The sequence below is a fragment of the Fistularia commersonii genome, chromosome 16 (assembly GCF_037954325.1).
Source record: "Fistularia commersonii isolate RoL2024-O1a breed Wild chromosome 16, RoL_Fcom_v1.0, whole genome shotgun sequence".
Taxonomy (NCBI): domain Eukaryota; kingdom Metazoa; phylum Chordata; class Actinopteri; order Syngnathiformes; family Fistulariidae; genus Fistularia; species Fistularia commersonii.
This window is the reverse complement of record NC_141299.1, coordinates 3,804,436-3,825,840: the sequence shown is the minus strand read 5'-3', so window position 1 is coordinate 3,825,840 and position 21,405 is coordinate 3,804,436. Positions and strand designations below refer to the sequence as shown.

Here is a 21,405-nt window from a genome sequence, read left to right as displayed (position 1 = left end):
TCGGGTCCTAAGCCCCGCCACTTCCCCTCGGCTGGGTGCGCTTCATTTGATCACCGGCGTCAACTTTTAAATTCGCACATACCACATGCAAACTTGACTACTAAATGAAATTTTTATGCGTTATATATGTATATTTTTTTTGGTCAAATCACACTGTCGAAATGAGCAATCAGGTATGATATTAAAACAACTTGTGAGTCACAAAAAAAAAAAAAAACGAGATTTTTTTTGTAGCCAGCTAACAATGACATTTTAGGGACAGTTTATAATTAAAACATATCAGTATTACTGCATATGTATAATATAAAGTCAATCAAGTGGTCTATACATCCGTAGCCAAATAATGACTTGCATATAAAGTACCATAAAATATTTGCTTGGTTTTTTTTTTTTTTTGCATTTTTTGGCATTTTATTTCAACTTATTATGAGTGATCATATAAATGTGCTGACATTATTTCATATGTAAAATCCATACAAAATTAAACAAAAGGAAATCAAAAGGAGTTTCTAAATTCAATAGTGATTGAAAATAGTTATTAAAATTTGCAAAGAAAGTAGTTTGGAGGACCGGATAAATAAGCAAAACGGGGCGTAAAATGTCTAGTTTAGAGGGATTTTAGAATAGCATTTAAAAAAAAAAGGTTTAATTTAATCAACAGGTCGTCAAAATTGCATCCATTACAAATACAGGGATAAAAAACAAAAATGACCTCTGCAAGGCAATGCGTGAAGTCAGTATTTTAGACTGTATATTATTTTGTGTTACAATGTGATAGTAAGCCAGGCAGCTGAGGTGAAAGGTTTAAGATCCTTGAGCTCACAGATGTACCATTGTAGTCAAAATATAGTTTTCTATTTCTTGGCTTGGAAAAAGGAAAACTCACAAAATATTTATTGAACTCCAGTCGCTTTAATAAGTCACTGTCATTAACAGAATTTAACTAATATTTACATTTGGACAATTTAAATGTCTCTTTTTTTGATCCTTCTGGCTTGGGTTAAAAAATTGAAGATTTTGAGATTGCAAAACTGAACCAAAAAAAATGTCTTAACTCGCATTATTTTAGAATAAATTAGGGCTCGGCACAATGGGATCAACCAGTATCATGATTATAAAACTTTCTTTCTCTGATGTACAGGCCTATGACTAAATACCTGGAAATCATCGAGAAATGACAAAAATTAAATATAAAATAAACAAAACAAAACAACAGAAACCCAGGAAACATTACAAGAATCATTTTTTGTTTTCTTTGTTTTCAAAATCTTTTACAAAGCGATGATTCTCAAAAAAAAAACAAAAAACATCTACAATATGATTATGGTGTTACATAACTCATCACTATATTTCCCAGGCCTGATTCAAAGTTTCTTTTTTTCTATTGTGACAGGCTGGTTGAGGGCAACTTTGAAACCGTGTAAAGAGACCAAATTGCGTGAGCAGTGTCTTTCATGTACTAAGCCACATATTGTACGGCTTAATGATAAAAAAAAAAAATCAAATCAAATTTTCATTCAAAAACTTCAGAGTGCAGAAAAAAAAACATGATAAAAATCACTGAAAAGGCAAACCTGACAAAAAAGCGAACAGCAACTCTTTTCCATATAAAAACATTCAGTAGTAATATAAAACATGTTATAAAATAAAAACAGACTACATCAAAAAGCTGGTACAATTTCACACTCTTTAGTAGAAACAAATGTGTTCATCTGAACAAACAGAAAGGTTCAATTCAACCTTCCAGGAATTTCCTTTGGCCTTTCGGATTATTAAATATTATCACTACATAGCATCTTTCATATATGCACAATTTAAAACCAAGGAATTCTATTCATTATCTAAGTCACATATACACATAATTGTTTATAAGAGATACAAGAATTGGACTGATGTTGGTATACCTTATTTCCCTTGTGGCATTTTGTGCCTTGTGGTTATTTTTTTCAGCGAAGTTTCTGGCAGCAAGAAGAAACCAAACTTTAAATTAATACAAAATACTTTTACAGCAAAAATCTACATTCACAACTGATAAAAACAGAGTCATCATATACATTCATAGAAATATAAATATTCACAGCACAACATTTTAGCATTGAATGCTTGTAATGTGGTTTACAGAAAATGCTCTCTACCGGGGGCCTATGGGTTGAGATCATTACAGTTTGTACCAAAAGGCTTTATCAATGCAGTACCAAATATTTTTCACTCTCTTATTTAATGACAACAGAAAATGGTAAATAATCAAATCAAAGTAACACAAACTTGATGGTAGGGGTTTAAAAATCATTTTTCAGTCTTACGAGATTTTCTTTTGTTATTTTAAAATTTACAAGCCCATCTGCATGTCAGCAAAGTTGAAGAAGTTGTCCACGTCTCGAGAAGAAGTATTTTTGTTTTCAGAGACAAAAACCTGCAGAACAAAAGACACAAAATATTCTAGGTCTGCTCGGTATACTGTACTTTACAAACACGATGTATTTGGGTGAAATCCTGAAAAAATAGATCCGGTAAATGTGGCATGCCTTACCTTGGTGCCGCTGAACATTTCATTAGCAAACATCTTACAGGCATCTACAACTCCATCGCCATTTAGCTCCATGGCAATGACAGGACCTGTTGAAAAAAGATACAAATCACATACATTATATTTAATTCATTGTTAATTTCTAGTCAACTTTCAGGTAATTTCTTTACAATTGTCGGATAATTCCTTATTCATTTACACCTGATATCTTGCTTAATTTTTTCAATTATTTTAAAACTAATTGCCACTTCACATTTTTCTGTATCGCTGAGCATTTAAGTAATATGTAAGTAACAATAATTAAGTAAAAATAAGGATGCAAGTCTTGCCAAAATGAAACCTTTTCTAGCCAAATAATGATCAGGGAAGATTAAAAAAAAATAGCTTTGAGAATAAAAGCCCATAAGTATGACACCCATATCACAAATATTTCATACACATGAACAAACTGTCAACCCCTTCATTTAACTTGATAGTTGCTTACACTAGTGAGTAGAGAATAAATGTTGAAAAGCTTTAGTGGTATTTCAAGAGCTGGTATGCCTTGCTGAGTTGATCTCTCGATCATTGATGGGAAAGAAAAATATACCTTTGCTAATCCACTCCACAATATCCTCGGTGCAGTTCTGAAACACTCGTTTCACATCTTCAGGTCGCATGGAGACTTCTTTTGTTTGAATCAATATGAAGCCTTTAGAACAAGCCTGAGAAAATAAGTCCCAAAAAAAATTACACTTTCAACCTCTCTTTGTCACATGGGGATGTGCATACACACCCACTGACACACATTTGAAGACTGGAAATCTTTACATTCTCATATATATATATATATATATATATATGTATTTGACAAATGAACACCCCATGTAAGCCATCACTGCTTCATATGTTGCAGTACTTTTCTGTGCAGGAGGTACAGAGAATCTGTAAAAATCTATAAAAATTAGATTTGTGAAATATTAGTTTATAAAACAAAATTTGATCATTCTTTGTGTTGTGTTAACATTTCGTCCCATGTATATATATATATATGACCATATATCTTCATTTGTCAAATACATCTTATTCCATGGTACAGAGCGACTTGACGATGTGAGATTATTTCTTAAAATATGGACTATGCTGTTTGCAGATGACATTGTGATCTACTTGAGAGCAGGAAGTAGGTGGAGAGAAAAAAAGCTAGAGGTGGTGGTATGTCCTGTAAAGGAAAAGAATTAAGGTTAGCTGGAGCAAGAAAGGATATGCGTGCGAAAGTGAGGGACCCAAGTGATGAGGCTACAGAGAGTGGCGATTAAGAAGGGGAAGGATTTGAAGTACCAAGGGTCAACAATCCAGAGCAACAGAGAGTGTGGAAAAGAGGTGAAGAAATGTGTGCAAAGAGGTTGGAACAGGTGTGACGTGATAAAACAGTATCAGTCAGATATATATGAAACGTAAGAAATACAAGATGGTGGTGAAGCCAGTGATGTCGTCTGGTTTAGAGACAGTGGCATTGAGGAAAGCACAGGATGCAGAGCTGAAAAAGTTGCGGAGATGAAAATGTTGAGGATGGATATTGGAGGATGGATAGGATCGAGAATGAGTCCATCATCGTGGCAGCGTTTATAGATATTTTGGAGATAAAGTCATAGAGGCCAGACTGAGATATCCAGAGGAGGGATAGTTAATAAATTGTTCAAAGAATGCTGAGGTTGAAACTGCCAGGCAGGAGACCTAGAGGACGACCGAAGAGGAGGTTTATGGATGTACTGGAAGAGGACATTAAATTAGTTATTGAGAGAGAAGAGGATGCAGAGGATAGGGTTAGATGGAGGCAGATCACTGTGGCCGCACCTGATGGGAACTACTGAAAGAAAAAGAAGAACACTATTTAAATACTGGCAGTAATTTCTGCCCTCTGCTATTAACAACCATTTTACTAGTGGAATGACATTGAACCCCTTGGTGGTGAACAGACCCATGATTTGTGATTTGTATGCATTGTGTGATTTGAATCAAATGACCTTCTGATTTGTTTTAAATATCACCAATCCCTAGTTTCTAGGAATTTGAGCGTCAATACTACCAAGTTTTGTTGTTCACACATTCTGAAAAAAAAAAAAAACACTTCAAATAAGCCACACCTTTCCCCATTTCTATTTCTGTCTCTCCTCACCTCATCAATCAGTTTGCGGGCATTTGCAGTGGTGTATTCTCCAGCAAAGAAAACAAAGAGGCAGGACTCTTCACTGTCTTTGCGTCTCCCTCCTTTTGTCAAAGGCACAATGCTGTGAGCCACATCAGTCAACACTCTAACTGACTTGAACTCAGATGCAGAGTCCGGGGCAGGTACAAAATCTTGAACGTCTGAAGATTCTGGCAACAAGCTCCAGTTGTTCTCCCCGAGTACCGGTGTGAAGTCATGTATGTTGCTCCAGTTGTTGTTGAATATGCTGAGGCCAGCATTTTTAAAGTGGAAGGCTAGCTCTGGGTAATAGTACTGAAAGCAGCTGAATTTCATTCCCGTAGATGATTCAATGATGGGTTGAGTGGCACAGCACAGGAACACGTCCATTTTTTTGCAGTCCCGTGTACGAAACTGCTGACAGGCGACGACGCACTTGATGTCTTTGCAGTCTCTGAAAAATACGCTGCCCTTGATTGGTCCCAGAAAGATGCGGCAATTGACACAGTCATCGATGGTGATGGTGGCCGAATGGTCGAACACGTAGATGGTGCAGTTCTCACATTCTTGAATGACAAACTGCTGGCCATTGAGTTTACCCGGTAGACGGCCCACAGTTACATCTTTGAGTCCTGTCAGCATATAATCTTTGGGATCAACCTGTGCAAAAAAAAAATGGTGGTTAGTATAATTGTCTTAAAATGTGGGGGGGTGGGCAATATATATATCTACTGTTCAAGACATTTCACTTTGTTACATTCTTTTGTTAATTCGCAAACAATTTTTCTACTTTGGCTTTACATTGGTTGTTTTCAAAGTCATCAGAAAAATACCACTGAAAAACCCATAAGAATATAAATGAAAACTAAGATTATCTGAACATAGCTTAAAATCCCAGACCTAACATAAGCAAGAATTTAAAAAAAAGTGAAAAGTTTTCAACATAAGAAATATTTTTAATTGTAGTGATTCTTCCTTCCCTTTTGGCTGCTTCCTCAGCTGTCGCCATGCCAAATCAACCTCCTCCATCTAACCATATCCTTTGTATCCTCTTCTCTCACACAAACTGTGATTCATGTCCTCTTTAACTACATCCATAAATCTTGTCTTCGGTCTTCGCCTAGGCCTCTGGTTCCAACCTCAGCATCCTTCATTGTCCCTCCTCTGACCGAACCATCTCTCTGACCTTCTCTCCAAAACATCTAACATGTGCTGTTCCTCTGATAGACTCATTCCTGATCCTATCCATCCTCGTCACTCCCAAAGAGAACCTTAACATCTTTATCTCTGCGACCTCCAACTCCGATTCCTGTCTTTTCCTCAATGCCTCTGTCTCTAAACCATACAGCATCACTGATCTCAACACTGCCTTGTACATCTTTCCTTTAATTTTGGCTAATACTCTTTTATCACACATTACCCCTGACACTTTTGTGTCACCTCTTCCGATCTGCTTGTCCAACCTGTTCCCTGGTCTCACTACAGATCACAATGTCACCTGCTAACATCATGGTTCATACAGATTCCTGTCTAGCCTCATCTGTCAGCCTGTCCATCACCACTGCAAACAAGAAGGGGCTCAGAGCTGATCCCTGATGGGAGTCCCACCTCCACCTTCAACTTCTCTATCACCCCTATAGCACTCTACACCACTCCCTGGAGCCCCATGGTTCCACTTATAATTGTAATAATTACACCCATATATTTGAGATTTCATTACAGAATTAACATGTAGTTAGATTACTCTTGATCATGCTAAGTTGTTACTCAGTTGACCTATTTATTTGACAACTGATATCCCATACCTAAGAGGACACTGTGGTCAACACGAAAATATAAATACTGGCATCTAAGTATCAATGTATCACATCCATAAAGCCTACATTTATATTTATAGAGGCCTCATATCACAGCCTGATCAATGATACTACTTTGTAGACCAAAGGTACACATTTGTATATAAACTTGAGTGAAAGGGCATAATAAATGTCTATAGTAAGTAAACATCTAATTTCTCATGTTAACCTGCTTATCCAAAAATACCCGATAGAAACCTCAATATTTGATTTGACGTATTGAAAGTTGTATTTTTTAATAAGCCATTTTCAGAATCCATGTCAGGAGTGTGTGTCATAGTGAGCTTTGACTTGTACATGCCACTTTCGGTCTAACTTCCTTTAATTCAAAACGGATGTTGAACCAGTATTTAACAGTTAGTGTGAAGAGCGGTCAGCTGTAGAGGAGTGTTGTGTTATGTTGTGTTGTAATCCCATAATGAGATAACCGTGGTTGCATGCAGTGAGAGGGGGGAAGGTGTCAATATGTAATTACCAACGCATGCATCATGTGGGGTAAAAACCGTATTTTTGAAATACTTCAACTTTGCAGTTGCAACACAACGAGGAAATCGAGATTACGTCAGTTTACTTTGCTGTATGACAGAAACCGCGGCTGCAATGACACATTTCGGACTGGTACTTGGAAGATAACCACAAGTCTTTTTTCGAAGTACGAGACAGCTAGCGTTTACTGAATCTTACAGTAATTGATAAAATGTCTCAGAAACACAAAAAGACAGGTGCTAAGCGCATCTCGTTTATCCGCGAATCATTAATTTAGCTACTTTCTATTCTGTATGCTAGCGGGAAGGGTTACCTTTTCTCTCTTGTCCCAGCTGTATTGCTTAGGCGGCTCGTCGGTGTTGTTGCCAAGGGGAACCGCGTTGCTATTCGTCGTAGTTTCGACAGTCGTTGTTGTTGGTGTGCCGTCCTCTTTTTCGGATGACTTTCTTTTGGATTTTTTCGAAAAGAAACACCCCATTGTTGTGTTTTAAGATCTCAAAAACTTCCGTTTCGATATATTAATGCTATCCAAGAGAGCGAGATGTATGAGAGGCAAGGGCTTGCCCGCACTTCAGTTGACAAGGGTTTTTTTTCCCCTGCTTCCCGTTTTGCGGCTCAGTCACGCAGCCAATCACGTCGGAGGAAGATTACACCCGCAGCCAATCACAACTCTCAAAGGAGTGACGCTGCCACGTAGAGGAGGTGTGTGCTCGTGATGCGTCCATGTACATGCAAAAAATAAGGCACCTTTTCTCACGCTTTGATTAAACAAAACAGGTCAGTAATAGTTAATTAACATTTGATTCGAAGTAACAGCCTATTTAATTTACTTTACATTAGAAAAAATGGAGGATATAATACAAAAACTATAGTTTTTTCGACATTGTCAAAGGGCACGGAATTGCATTGAAAACGACAAGGTGAATACATATTTCTTTATTTTACATGAGATGCACAGATACTCGTCGACAAGTGAATTTTCATATTCAAAATTGTTTTCGCCACTGATATCATCAATAGAATACACGAGTTAATAGGGAGCTGAGAATTTTCCAACTACCAAAAACGTTCCCTCATCTCTACATTGGTTCACACCGTTTAGGCGTTGTCTTTACAAAAAGCAATTCCCTGAACATAGTCTAAACCACAGGGTCTACAGAAATATTGTATCAAACTACAAACACTAGTAGTTAATTTATTTTAACAGATATTGAAGCATGGTATAATTTTTTTCTTTTGTAATATAGGAATAAGGGTTAATAATGGAGCACAGCAAACTGCAAATAACTCAGTCTAACCAGACATCAGATTACCTACCAACTTAAGCTACTTTGGCAATCTAATAATAGGTAATCCCCATTATGCCTAAGTGAAAGATGGAGCCAGGCTTTTCAGTGTCTTTCATTCAAAGTAATTACATAACCCAAACAAGCACCACTATTAAACACCCAGAGTAGGAGTATGGATAGGCTCCGATCGTATTACGTCTTGTCTGAGGATTTTCGACAATAATACAAAGGGCAGACAACTCCCCATTGTCAGAAATCAAAATTAAGATACTTCTAAAGACATTCCTGGCTTGTAAGGAATGTAGCATTCATATTTTTTTTCTTTTAATGTACCTCTAAGGCCAATGTTGTGATTTTATTTGCCACATGACTGACTATTTCCCATAGTATTCTTTTAAAAGAGGCAAATTCTTGCAGCACTTACGCACCATATCAGTTTTCAAAGACAATGTGGTGTAGTAATGACTACCACATGTGAACAAACCTTCCAAAAAAACACAACCAGAAAAACCTGTTCAGGGGGCTTCAGGACAAGCATTTGTATATTTATGTATGTGTGTCTCCAAATTTGATTTCCATTTTAAAACTGGGTAATTGTATGTTAAGTTCATGCTGTTACTGCCAACTTATGAACATTACATCTTAGGCCACTCTGTAAGAAAGCAATTGTTTTATGTTTACACGTTGATGCCTTGTGTGGCTAAATGTATCATTTTTGTAATGTGTTTGTCATGAACTAGCCACATGTGAAAGATTTTTAATTTGAAAAGGGGTGTTTTAGTTTCCCTAGAAAGAGATTGCAGTGGTTGTTGCAGGAAAAGTAGTGGTACCAGAGGTTCTGTTAATATTCTGGTTAGTACCAACAGTGCTGTTGGGGTGGGCCTTGCATTGCATCCAGGTAAACAGTTCCTTGGATGAACAATGCAGGTTGCATCCATTGGCAAAGATGCTGTGTAAACAATTTGGATTGTTTTTGAAACTGCTATTGTAGTGGTCTTAAACTGACGTTAAACTAAGTCCTTTTGGAATGATCTGCTCATATGTCATCTCTTAATTCCAGCTATATTTGCACCTTTTGAGTTGCAAGTTGGTCACTGATGGATGCAGAAGTGAGAAAAAGTAGGTCAGCAACTGAAAGAATAATTATTGGCTCCATCAGTTCCCATGTCATTTTCAGATATTTTCCTGAGGCTAGTCATCATTAAACAGATAGCTGGTGGGTTCCATGACTGGCCTTTGGACTGTTGTCATAAATTCTCATTCAAACATAAATTAGCCCGCACACATCCTGCCTATCTTTGTTATTTATTTTAATCATTGCCATTTATTTTTGTCACTCTATTTATATTCTTGTTTAGTTGTCACTCTATATATATTGTTTTTTAGTTGTGTATTATTGTGTATTTTTCACCCTCACTGTTCCTTGATGTTACGCATTGTCATCCCTGATGTTGTTGTTGTTGTTGTCATTGTTGTCTGGTATCTGTCTATTTATCCGTGGATTTTGACATTTCATTATATATGACATTATTTGACAGAATTTCCCCTACGGGGATCAATAAAGTTTATCTTATCTTATCTTATCTTATCTTATCTTATCTTATCTTATTATATAACAATGTAGAAATCATATTGGGTAACAAACTCACATTTTCCTTTCACACATGTAGCTAAAAGTTAGAGAATTTCAATGGCATGTCAATCATTGTCATGTCTTGTTTAAATCACATTTCTTTAGCAGCTAGTCTAATCTATTTTCGTATATTCATATTATGACTGTGGCTCAGCTGGCAGAGTGACAGTCCCTCCAATCGGAAGGTAGGCTGCTCAACTCCAGGTGCATCCTGTCTGCATGCGGAAGTATCCTTGGGCAAAACAGTGAGCCCCAAGTTGCCCCCCATATTCTGGTTATTGCCTTCCATAGCAGCTGCTCAGCCATTGGTGTGAGTGTGTGTTAACGGCTGAACACAATCAAGTCTAAAGTGCGTTAAAACCAAAAGGTGTGAAAGCGCTATGTAAGTGGAGACTAATTACCATAATATATTCATCAACACACACACACACGCACACATACACACATAGGAATGCACTTACATACATGCACACATAGTTTGTATGTTTCATTGTCACGACAAACTTTGGACTCGAGGCCCTGCTGTTTAAAGACAGTTTGATTTGTGCTCTTACACTTTTTCTCATATTAAATGTCAGACAAACAGCAAAGATGAGTAAAACCCACATAATGTCAGATTTTATGTATGTGTAAAAAGGGCTTTCATTAATCTTTGGGGTTTTGAAACCAGAAGAGGATATTCATTGAAGCCTAAATACAGTCAATCTGACGATGAGGTCGGTTTTGCTGTCAGTCATGATAGGATATTATCAGACGCATATTTCTTGTCGAAACCAAATGTCATCTGTCACATGTCACTTCTGATGAGCGTGTCTCCTCCTGAGCTGTGTATTATATAATACATAATATACTGATACTGTATTGTACTGAAAAGTAGTTATGATCTCTTAAAGTTACCGCTGCCTGGTGTTTGGTATAACACTGTCTACTTCTGCATAATTTCTTCCTTTAGAAAGTATAGCAGTCAGTCACTAACCGGACCTGAAAGACAGAACTGTTCTAAAATTAATATGCAGCATGTTTGTAATAAGTGAAACAAACTGACAAACCCTATTATCATGGCCAGGAGACCGTTTTCTCGGCTAACCCATTTTGGAATCCAGACTTTCCAGCTATGACTATGTTTTTTTTTTCTTTTATTCTTTTCAACTGGTCTTGCTTGCAAAGACAGACTTTCCTGTTTTTAAGAGGCCTGAAATGCCATATCATCATAATCTCAGGACAGTGGTTCATTTGCATCGGACCTCATGTCCTCCTGCAGGACGGCGGGTGTGAATCGTAATCCCTCACAAAATTCGCATTCTCTCTCCCCAAAACAATTTTCTGGACTCTCTCATCACGCAGTGTCCCTTTAAAAGGCTGAACCCGCCGGTCCACGATCGGAGCCTGTTTCTCCAGTCTGCTCAGCTGTGTGTGTGTGTGTACCTTCCAGCAGTGACATGGCATAGAGGCACCGTGCGGTCAGCAGCAGCAGCAGCAGCAGCAGCAGCATCATCATCCTGCACCATGGAGATTCGGAGGGGAGCCTGCGCCGCCGTGGACGCGATCACCGTGTGGATTTTACTGAGCGCCGTCTCGGGAGCGGAGGCGGAGGACGACGGACTGGAGGAACTCGCCACCGAGAAAGAGGCAGAGGAAAGTCATCGCCAGGACAGCGTTAATTTACTGACATTTATTTTGCTGCTGACCTTAACCATTCTCACGATTTGGCTCTTCAAGCACAGACGTGTCCGTTTCCTCCATGAAACAGGATTGGCAATGATTTACGGTGAGGCTTTTTTTTTCACGGTTGTGCTGAGGGCACACTCTTTTTTTTTTTTTTTTTTTTTTCCTTCATCGCCTTCCGCAGGCTTTGCACGATTCGTGCTCCCCAGTGGTCTCTCAAGGGCTGCACACAGGCGATCAAGTCCAAGCCAGAGGTAGACGGATGAACAAATGCTCTGACGCGCCTCCACGTTTCCAGCGGCTCGTCGCTGCTTATTGGCCGGTGCAGCTTTAATTCTAGAAGGTGCTTTGGGCTGCTCTGCTGCTTTATCCTTGACTGACTCAGTATAACATGGTCATATATATTATATAAGAGCAAAAGACAAATTTTACAGCTTTTGACTGTCTTACAGATGGCAAAGTTCTTCACACATCGGTGAGGATAGTCAAAATAAAAAAGGGTGTTCCAGTTGGTGCACCCTCTTTTCGTGATTTTCCAGCTGCAAACAGAGCAATGTCGTAAAATTATTAAAAAAAATCTTTAAAATAGAGCTGATAGTTTACTTGATATATGAATCAAGTCAAATCAGTTTTAATTTACATACAGCCAAATTACAACACAGTTGTTTGATGAAACTTGACATGTAGGGCAGACCTGGACGTCGCTCTTTAAAATGATTTACAGAAACCCAGTATTCCCCCACGAGCAAGCACTTGGCTACAGTGGCGAGGAACAAACTGCCTTTAACTATGCAGATCAATGCGGGCGGCCTTCTATTTCGACCAGTTTGGGTAGAAAGAGAGAGAGTAGCAGGCAGTAGCAGAGATAGAGATAGTAACAGTAGTGCTCACGTTTTAAGAAACAAGAGTCGACATTCTCCAGACTAAATTCATCAAGTGTCAGTGATTCCATGTTTATTTACCCTTTTATTACTGTTAGCTGTGTATGTTTGGATTTTGAGCATCCAATGATGCTTTGGGAAACCATTTTTTTTTTCTGTTTTATAATGTTTTTCCCAAACTAGTCAATTTATCAAGAAAGGCAAAGCTACTTCTCTGTAGCTCATGAAAACCGAAAATTAACAACATTAAAAGGGTGGTGATGATCACGGACTTGTTCCAGTGCCAGTGTCATAATGTTTATTTTCCCCGAGACACGATCATGAGTTTTTAAAGTAATGCAGAGTGAATTGGCTGAGCGAGGCGGCCGGAGCTTCCTCAGCAGCAGTCACTGTATGATAAAAGAATTGCAAATCAACAAACCGGTTGTCCTGGATTCTTCTCTCGAATAGTGCTTTCGAACTCCTAATGCTGAGGGTTCAGGGTCAGTTCAGAATATGGGACTAGTTGAAATGAATCATTCAGCTCCGTTTTTTTTGTGACTTTTACAGCGATCGCAATAAGATCTACAGTTGTCAATCATTAACCCGACATGACTGTTTGAAAGGGGACTTTCTTGAATCACAGTAGTTATTATGGATTCCTGTCACGGTATTAGGAAACGTGTTTGAGAGGTTTAGAGTTCCTGCTTAAATCAATTCCAGATGCAGGTGTTGGCTTTGCGCTTAAGCTCATGTTTGTATTTTATGTAAGGACCCAAGACATGTTTTTTTTAACAGTTACAAATCTCAAGCTTTTAGAAGTATTGTTTTTCCTTAATGCAGTGTTATACAATGGATTTTCAACTTAGAACTGGACAATCGCCAGTATGATTTTGCTGCCAAGTTGAAACTTTGTCACATTATTGATTTTGTGTCCAAAGAGCAACCTCTGATGATCTTTTGGGATGGGGGTAGGTGGTTGTTTACTGTTGCCGAGACGTTTACATTCAATTAGAATCTGTGGGGTTAAATCTAAGGAGGAAAAAAAAAACAAAAAAAAACAAGCATGCTTTAAAACCTTCCACTTTCCAGAAAGAATTGAAAATATGTTAATGATCAAATGTCATATTGTCTTCTTAGAAATTGATGATACCAGGGAGTCCTCTGTCAAGGACAAAACTATCATTAAGTACATGTGTGGTTTGGCCTGAGGGAGTGTGATGGCTAACCCGCTCAGTAGGGAAAATGAAAAGAGCACTTTGCAAGAGGATTTATGTTCTCTTACTGCCTACCTTTATCCGGACTGTAGCTCTTCTAAAAGTGCTCCTACATACGACCCGACATCTGTCTTCTGTCTCCGCTGCTCTGCCGATGGCCCTATGAGCTGGTAGCATTAGAAGGCAAAAGCACCTGGAAATTCACTCTGTGATTCACTAGTGACTCGTTGAGCTTGTTGTTTCATTTTGGGTGATTTTAAATGCTTTTCCCATACTTGGCTGATAATCAGCTTAGTTGAAAAGGTTATAACTGAGGGAAAATGGTCAGCTTTATGCATATATTGTGTGTTCACACGTGCTTGTTGGGAAAAAAAAGTTATTCCGATGGTCATGTTTCTTCGTATTATATGCATGTGCATGTGTAAATACTTGTGTTCTTTCATAACATTTTTATGTATTTTGTAATGATGATCATGATGTATGTTTAATCCATACTCTTGTTTTAAAGCATATACATTTTCCCTCTGTAGTTGTCCACCAGTTGATTCCTTTGTTTTTTTTATTTATTCATCTTTGGTTTTAGTAGGTAATATATCTGCATATTTTATTTCTTTTATGTATATTTCATGTCTTATTTTCATGAATCAGATTTAATGTAATATTCATTATTCTTTGTTTTCATTATAGATTTGGGGTCTACAATTCTATACTCTACTGTATGTAAATAACTATACTATTGTTATTCACTTTTTCTCCCATCGTGGCAATACCGTTCTCTTGTTGTGCTGTAGATTGATAATGAAACGGAGTAATGTTTCAAACATGCCCTTGTATTCAGTCTGATTTGTTTTGCTAGGTTTGCTGGTAGGTGTAATTCTGCGTTATGGAATCCCTGATACCAGCTACCACAACAAAACCCCACCAAGCTGCTTGCTGAAGGAGGGTCCTTCCAGCACGCTACTGCTCAACGTCAGTGGCAAATTCTTTGAGTACACTCTGAAAGGAGAGATCAACTCCCGTGACATTCACAACGTAGAACAGAATGATATGCTGCGCAAGGTAACAGTCAGTCCTTCTCTTTTGGATTCCTCCTATTTATCTAGAATTAACCCTCTAATTTTCCTTTCCAGGTAACCTTTGACCCTGAAGTATTTTTCAACATATTGCTGCCTCCGATCATCTTTCATGCCGGTTACAGTCTGAAGAAGGTGAGAAATAACACAAATGACCTTACATCATTTTGTGAATCGCCGCATTTATGCTGAATGAACTGTTGTCACAAAATGCTGTCTCATTAGACAGATGGTCAGCTAAAAAAAGCCTTCTTTGGTCAACACTGACAGTAGTCAGGGTTTGCTGAACACAAGTGGCTCTTTTGAGGGCAAGTCCAAAGCAGACGTCTTTCATTCTTGTTGGCGCAGCAGGTTTTCTGATGCTCACAATATGAACAGTTTCTCCCTCTGCCCAGAAAATTCATGTCTTTGGAGGGAGCATTTTTGAAGTGACGCTGCACTTTTTGTTATTTATTTAACTCTTCATAAAGAGTAGTGAGGCAGTGTGCGTGTGTGTTTGTGTGTTAAATTGTGATACATGTCAGTCTACATCCTGATACGGATTGAAATCATGTTTATTTGCAGTAATTAATTTGCTCATCAAGTTGTTAACCCTGTAAGTTCACTGCCCGTAAAATACTGCGGTGGCCCATAGCCTCATAAATTGCGATCCCTTTTTTTTCACACCCATTTGCTCCCTATACTGCATATATCCCTATGAGCACATAAACAGGAACACAAACTACATGTCATTGAGTGGCTCAGGTGGTAAAATACTGGGAGCAGAAAGTTATTGGTTTGATTCATGAGCTCATTCGAGCTGGTCAACGTGTTGCTCAGCAAGACGTTTAATCCCTTTACTGTTCCCCAAGTGCTGCTCAGTGGCTGCCCATTGCTTATGGTTCATCCATGATGGGTTAAATGCATGGAATAAACAATTGTCCTGCACGAGATTAACAAAGTAATCAAAAATAACTAAATAACTGAATAAAAGTTTAAATACACAAGTCTCAGTTGTCTCTCTAAGTAGAACAAACTTCACTTAAACTCTCATGTCTCAGTTACAAATACACCAGTTTATAAAACTACATTAAAAACATGTCAAAAACATGGACAGAACATGAAGACGAGCAAAACACGCAATAACTTCAACTGAAAATTGCAGCAACTGTCATAAAATAAAGAGAACATACACATAATTGAATAAAAAATGAGGTTTGAAATAAATCTCAAAAGAATCAGAACACGGGAAGCTATGTTTTTAGTTTCTTGTTTACATCATGTGATAACACAACAGATGCCCCTTTATCTAATTCTTGTGAAAGACAATTGAATACAAATCAATTCCATACATATAATGCTGGACATAATGCATTTATGCTTCATGTCTGAGGGGATCTTTCTGTACCTAATCATATATTGTGATATTGGTATTGAAAAACCGCGCCCGTGAATGTTGTGACACTTGTTTTGTCGGAGAATTGTGGTTCTTTGAGGTTCCATTCAAGTGTTTTTCCTGTTAAATTCAGGAGCGTGTAATACCTGCAGATATTAGCTCAGTGATCTTGAAGTGAGATTATAATCTACACAGTGATCGATAATATACAGAGTCAACCAGATACATTTAGTTTTGTCATGTTTATTAGTAGCTGTGCTCATCATCTCATTCATCTATTCTCAATGAAGTGGCTATTAAAAGTTATGAAATTGTTTTCAAATGAGCACATTTATTCATCTCAACCTTTTTGAAAATATTTTCAAGTGTAAAATTCTATGAAAATTAAACTACTTTTTTTGTTAGTCTAAAACCAATTATATGTGAACTTGACATCCTTGCCAGCTGCCGTACTTTTCTCTTTGATTAGTTAATCGGTACTCTTAATATTGTTTACATTTTTCCACTTAATTCGTCAGTTTTAATTTCAACCTTTCTTAAGTCACAAAGAATTCTGTCACAGCAAACATTTCTGTCTTTCAAGCAAAAATTTGATTCAAGAATTTGCTGAGTCTGTTGGGCCTCAGGAAACAGGAAGTAGACACTAATCTCTGCCTTGAAGTGCACTGCTACAATGTCTTAGTTGCATCAAGTAAAAACAGAAATAATATTAATGAATGTTGCAAATCTTTATTCATAATTTGTTAGTGCATCTGTTTCTTTGAGTGTCTTGGCATAAAAACACAGATGGGTGAATGAAATAGATGCATGCCACTGAGCATGGATCTTGACAATAATTGTAATTTTTTTTTCTTTCTGTACCGACTGAACTGGAGGAGCTGATATAAGGAAGTTATCCTGTTGCAGTGGCCCTTGCTCTCTGCATCTCGTATTGTTGTGCAACCAGTTAAACCGCCAAATCTGTTTATAATCCTGTTTGACCAAGAGTCAGCTGCCATGCCAGAGTTTGGTGATGAAGCTTTGCTGCAGGCTCCGTTGTTACAAATGTTTGTTTTGGACATAAAAAATTTCAGCTCCATAAATACTTCACAGCTTATTATTATCCTCTTTTTTCCCCCCTCTAGAGGCACTTTTTTAGGAATCTGGGCTCCATTCTGACTTATGCATTTCTCGGCACTGCTATCTCATGCTTTGTCATTGGGTGAGTGCTGACTTTCTGTGAAATTCCAGTCCAAAATCCAGAGCCGAGTGGGTATCAGTGTAATTAAATCTGTTTTTTATGACCCTGAGTTGCATGATTGTCCCCATATTCAGGAATCTGATGTATGGGGTTGTCAAACTGATGCAAGTGGTTGGACAGTTGGCAGACAAGTTCTACTACACTGACTGCCTTTTCTTTGGTGCCATCATTTCTGCCACAGACCCAGGTGCAGTATGCAACACATGCAGCAGTTAGCACTCAAAGTGTGGTGCATTTTAGACTATAGGCATACATCTGGAGGATATTACCACTGCATTTCTTCATTTTAAAGGATCCTGAAAGGCTTCATGATGTTTTCTGGATAAGCTATTTTGAAAAGAGAAAGATGGATGTCTCTCCTTGCCTAATCTTTACTTGTACCACAGTTCTACTAAATAAAGAACAGTGTATGTTCTTTACTTTTTGCAATCAAGAGGCCGAATCATCTTCTTTGTGTGTTTTAAAAGTTATAGTTGTGCAATTCTTATTTCACAATGTCATAGTGCCCGATCAGATGTGTTCAACACGTGGAAAACAAATCTTTCTTTTATTTGAAGAATTAAGTCCAAAAAATCTACAACGACAGCCGCTCAAAAACCTGTTACCTTTGCTCCTCTTGAACACTCTCACGTGCGCGCACCTGCCCCCTCATCCAAAACACATTCACAGCGAGTAGGAAATTACAGAATTCTAAACATTTGTCTCAATAACACTGCAGGGTTGCTACAGTATATTGAATGGCATTTAGCCATATAGTTTTTGATTTGAATTTCCATTTTTTTTCTATTTCGATATGAAACACAGCAAAATTGATTTTGTGCTTCCCTCTCTCTCGCTGTGTGCAGTGACAGTTTTGGCCATCTTTAACGAACTCCACGCAGATGGGGATCTCTATGCTTTGCTGTTTGGAGAGAGTGTTATGAACGACGCTGTGGCTATTGTTCTCTCCTCGTAAGTCACATTTTTGCTTTCTCAATTTTAATTTGGCTTAACTCCCATGCCTGGTAGCTAACAACTGCCAATGCAAAGGTTGAATTAAATTGAATTAAATGCAAGTATATTTTGGAGATGCATAAAATCACCTTGACAGTGTCTTGCTCATTTTCGCTTTCACCTTTAACGATTGAGGAAATGAATTACAATTCCCCTAATTGTATGTGATAATCCTTCGTTGCCATTTTAAAGAAGCCATGTGACTACCTTTTGGTTAAATCATTTTTGGAGAAGGCAATCACAGAAATCATGTGGATTGAAGAGGAGGAGATAAAATACCATTCAGATTTTACAGGGAATAATTGGAAGAGTGTCAGACAATAAAATATCTGTCTGTGTTGATACAGTTTGTCTCATAAGATAGAACATTTTGAAGATTTAAATTGTTATTATCATTTCATGAAGGAACAGAAATATTTCTTTCACTTTTTTTTCAACTCTCTTAGTAGTTGCAGGGAAGCATTTAGTCTAAACTCTTATTTTACTCTACCTCTGAACTACATCAATAATTTGCTCAGCTGAGGGAACTGTTTTGTTGGAGGGACTTTGAACCTCAAAGTTCTTTTTACAACTTTCCCTCAGTGTCATATGATAGTGTCTACTTGAAGCCTAATTTTTCCATCTTGTGCTGAAATGCAACATTCTTCAGTATAAATTTTGGTGTGAGACCAGCACTATTTTTTGAAAGACTCTGCTGCCATCTCCTGGAAGCTCATACAAAGGCCTTCATGTCAAAATATCAAATTAGGTTGTTGCATTTTTTACAGACATGGGATTATCCAAAAAATCGAATTGATAAAAATCCATGTAAATGGGGATAGCTTTGGATTTAGGAATAAAAGAGACTTTAACACTCTAACACTTTAAATGCCTTTTTTTATGTATTGCAGGTCTATAGTTGCTTACCAGCCGAGTGGCGCAAACACTCACATGTTTGATGCTTCAGCATTTTTCAAGTCTGTTGGGGTATTCCTGGGTATTTTCAGTGGTTCTTTCGTAATGGGTGCGGCCACAGGAGTCGTCACCGCTCTCATATCCTTTTCCTGCCAGTGTTGGTGCGAAATTATGAAACCAGATTTCTAGTTTTTATTTTACAGATCTTGAACCGCATTGTTCTTTAACATTTGTCTCCCACGTCACCAAGTTCACAAAGTTGCACTGCTTCCCGCTTCTGGAAACGGCCCTCTTCTTTCTCATGTCCTGGAGCACATTCCTGCTCGCTGAGGCCTGCAGTTTCACAGGTGAGGTTTTATTTGTAAAAAATGATAAGCGCAGCACATTGGCGCAGTGTTTAGTGCTTCTGCCTCACAAGAAGAAGGCTCCTGGTTTGATTCCAAGCGGTGGCCTTTCTGTGTGTGTTTCCTCACCCCGTCCAAAAACAAGCACTAGGTTCATTGGTGACCCTAAATTGCCCAGATGTGTGAAAGAGAGAGTATATGGCAGTACGTGTCTATATACGGCCCCTGCGATCAAAGAGGACTGATTTTGGGTGAACACCACCTCTCACCCAGTGACAGCTGACGCGTGCAGGATAAGCCGTACATATAATGAATGAATGAGTTTAAAAATATTTTAAGAAATCATTTAAAATGGAAAAAGAAATCAAGTTGGCAAGCTGTGTCATGTGTACATGGAAGAACGAGGACAAGGGCTGTAATAGATATATAATAAATTAGTGAGATTAAAAAAATTGCACTAATCATAATCACTAACCATCTGCGTGATGTTCTTTTTTTACAATTTGGATTTTTTGGATGAATTGCAAAATTACAAACCGGGTTGTGCAGTGGCTTACTCATGTCTTCTTCATGACTAAGCACACATTCTAATTTTGAAATCAAGGGATTAGTGTGCAAATAAAACATGACTAGAACAATATTTCAGAGGAACAATATTTCCTGATTGCATTTAGAATTATACATGTCACTGAATAACTTTTTCACAGCTCTTTGACAGAAATTTTTGACAGAAACTTTGATAAAAACTGTCTGAAAGCATGCATAATGTAATGTATATGAAATATATTTAACTGTACGTTGTAACTACACTTTCAACAGCACAAATTGCGTATGTCCTCTATCAGATGCTCTGAATGTGTGTGTGTGTGTGTGTGTGTGTGTGTGTGTGTGTCCGTGTGTCCATGTGCATGTGCATACATGACTATGTGCGTGTTTCCCCAACAGGTGTTGTGGCTGTGCTATTCTGCGGCATCACACAGGCTCACTATACCTATAACAACCTCTCGGATGAATCCACAAAGCGCACAAAACAGGTATGTAACCCCATTGTTTCAGTGTAATTTGATCCGTTTTAGATTGTTTTGAGCCCCCCGACAGTGTGAGCACGGTGCCTGTCCTTGCTGCCAGATGGTCTATGATCAGCCTGCTGTGACCTGAATCAGGGCTATGAGGACTCCTGTTTTGTTTCCCTAGCGAGGGGTCGGACTTGAGAACAGTGTACAGATTGGCAGATGTAGCGAAAATGCAATCTGACAAGATTGGATGCAAACAGTTTCAGATCAGAGAGTGATAAAAGTCTTCCCCAAATTAAAAATGGACCACCAAAAATATTGACTAATAATCAATTCTATTTTCTCATTACGCGTCATCATCATGACTGCTGGGAGACAAAAACTCATGAAGACACACTTCATGAACACACACTTATTAAGACCTTAAAACACTTGATAGCCTTAACCTTGACACTTTATATTTTATTGTATTTCTTATTCTCCCTCCTTCCTTCTATTATCTATTATTGTTATGTTTTGCTTAAAAATCTGACACAACCATTCCCTTCGGGATAAATAAAGTTGTTCTTATCTTAGATGTTTTTGATTGAATTGCTTTGTTTAGTCAATTATGTTCTGTATAAGGTCAGTTACAAATGTAATATTTTCCTTGCAGCTCTTTGAGGTCCTCCATTTCCTGGCTGAGAATTTCATCTTTTCTTACATGGGCTTGGCTCTGTTCACCTTCCAGAACCACATTTTCAGCCCCATTTTCATCATAGGGGCATTTGTAT

The 21,405-nt window shown here is 38.0% G+C and overlaps 2 protein-coding genes across 3 annotated transcripts in view; one reads left to right on the top strand and one right to left on the bottom strand.

Annotated features, from left to right (window-relative positions):
* Window positions 1–892: 892 nt before the first annotated feature.
* Window positions 893–11,466, bottom strand: rp2 (RP2 activator of ARL3 GTPase). 2 transcript variants are annotated; one of them, XM_086161121.1, is made up of 6 exons: window positions 11,384–11,466; window positions 7,350–7,482; window positions 4,686–5,354; window positions 3,117–3,231; window positions 2,531–2,616; window positions 893–2,413 (listed from the first exon to the last, which is right to left on the bottom strand). In XM_086161121.1, the coding sequence occupies exons 1-6, from the start codon at window positions 11,464–11,466 to the stop codon at window positions 2,330–2,332; spliced, it is 1,170 nt and encodes a 389-aa protein (XP_086017247.1). In that variant the 3' UTR covers window positions 893–2,329. The 2 variants fall into 2 exon arrangements, with proteins under 2 accessions (XP_086017247.1, XP_086017248.1); XM_086161122.1 differs by lacking the exon at window positions 11,384–11,466 and having other exon boundaries at window positions 7,350–7,630.
* The window catches only part of slc9a7 (solute carrier family 9 member 7), a 25,262-nt gene continuing 15,321 nt past the window's right edge, over window positions 11,465–21,405 (top strand). The window contains exons 1-10 of the mRNA XM_086161118.1: window positions 11,465–11,726; window positions 14,557–14,759; window positions 14,831–14,908; window positions 17,273–17,349; window positions 17,463–17,575; window positions 18,234–18,339; window positions 19,272–19,413; window positions 19,517–19,622; window positions 20,565–20,653; window positions 21,288–21,401. Of these exons, the coding sequence (XP_086017244.1) occupies window positions 11,465–11,726; window positions 14,557–14,759; window positions 14,831–14,908; window positions 17,273–17,349; window positions 17,463–17,575; window positions 18,234–18,339; window positions 19,272–19,413; window positions 19,517–19,622; window positions 20,565–20,653; window positions 21,288–21,401 (1,290 nt within the window). The remainder of the gene's footprint in view (window positions 11,727–14,556; window positions 14,760–14,830; window positions 14,909–17,272; window positions 17,350–17,462; window positions 17,576–18,233; window positions 18,340–19,271; window positions 19,414–19,516; window positions 19,623–20,564; window positions 20,654–21,287; window positions 21,402–21,405) is intronic.

Bases quoted from the DNA above. Each gene is read 5' to 3' on its own strand.
- rp2 (XM_086161121.1), bottom strand. From the start codon at position 11,466: ATGGTGCAGGATGATGATGCTGCTGCTGCTGCTGCTGCTGCTGCTGAC. The intron at 3,232-4,685 runs GTGAGGAGAGAC...TTATTTTCTCAG, and splicing joins CCCGCAAACTGATTGATGAG to GCTTGTTCTAAAGGCTTCAT. The intron at 2,414-2,530 runs GTAAGGCATGCC...TTTGTTCTGCAG, and splicing joins AAATGTTCAGCGGCACCAAG to GTTTTTGTCTCTGAAAACAA.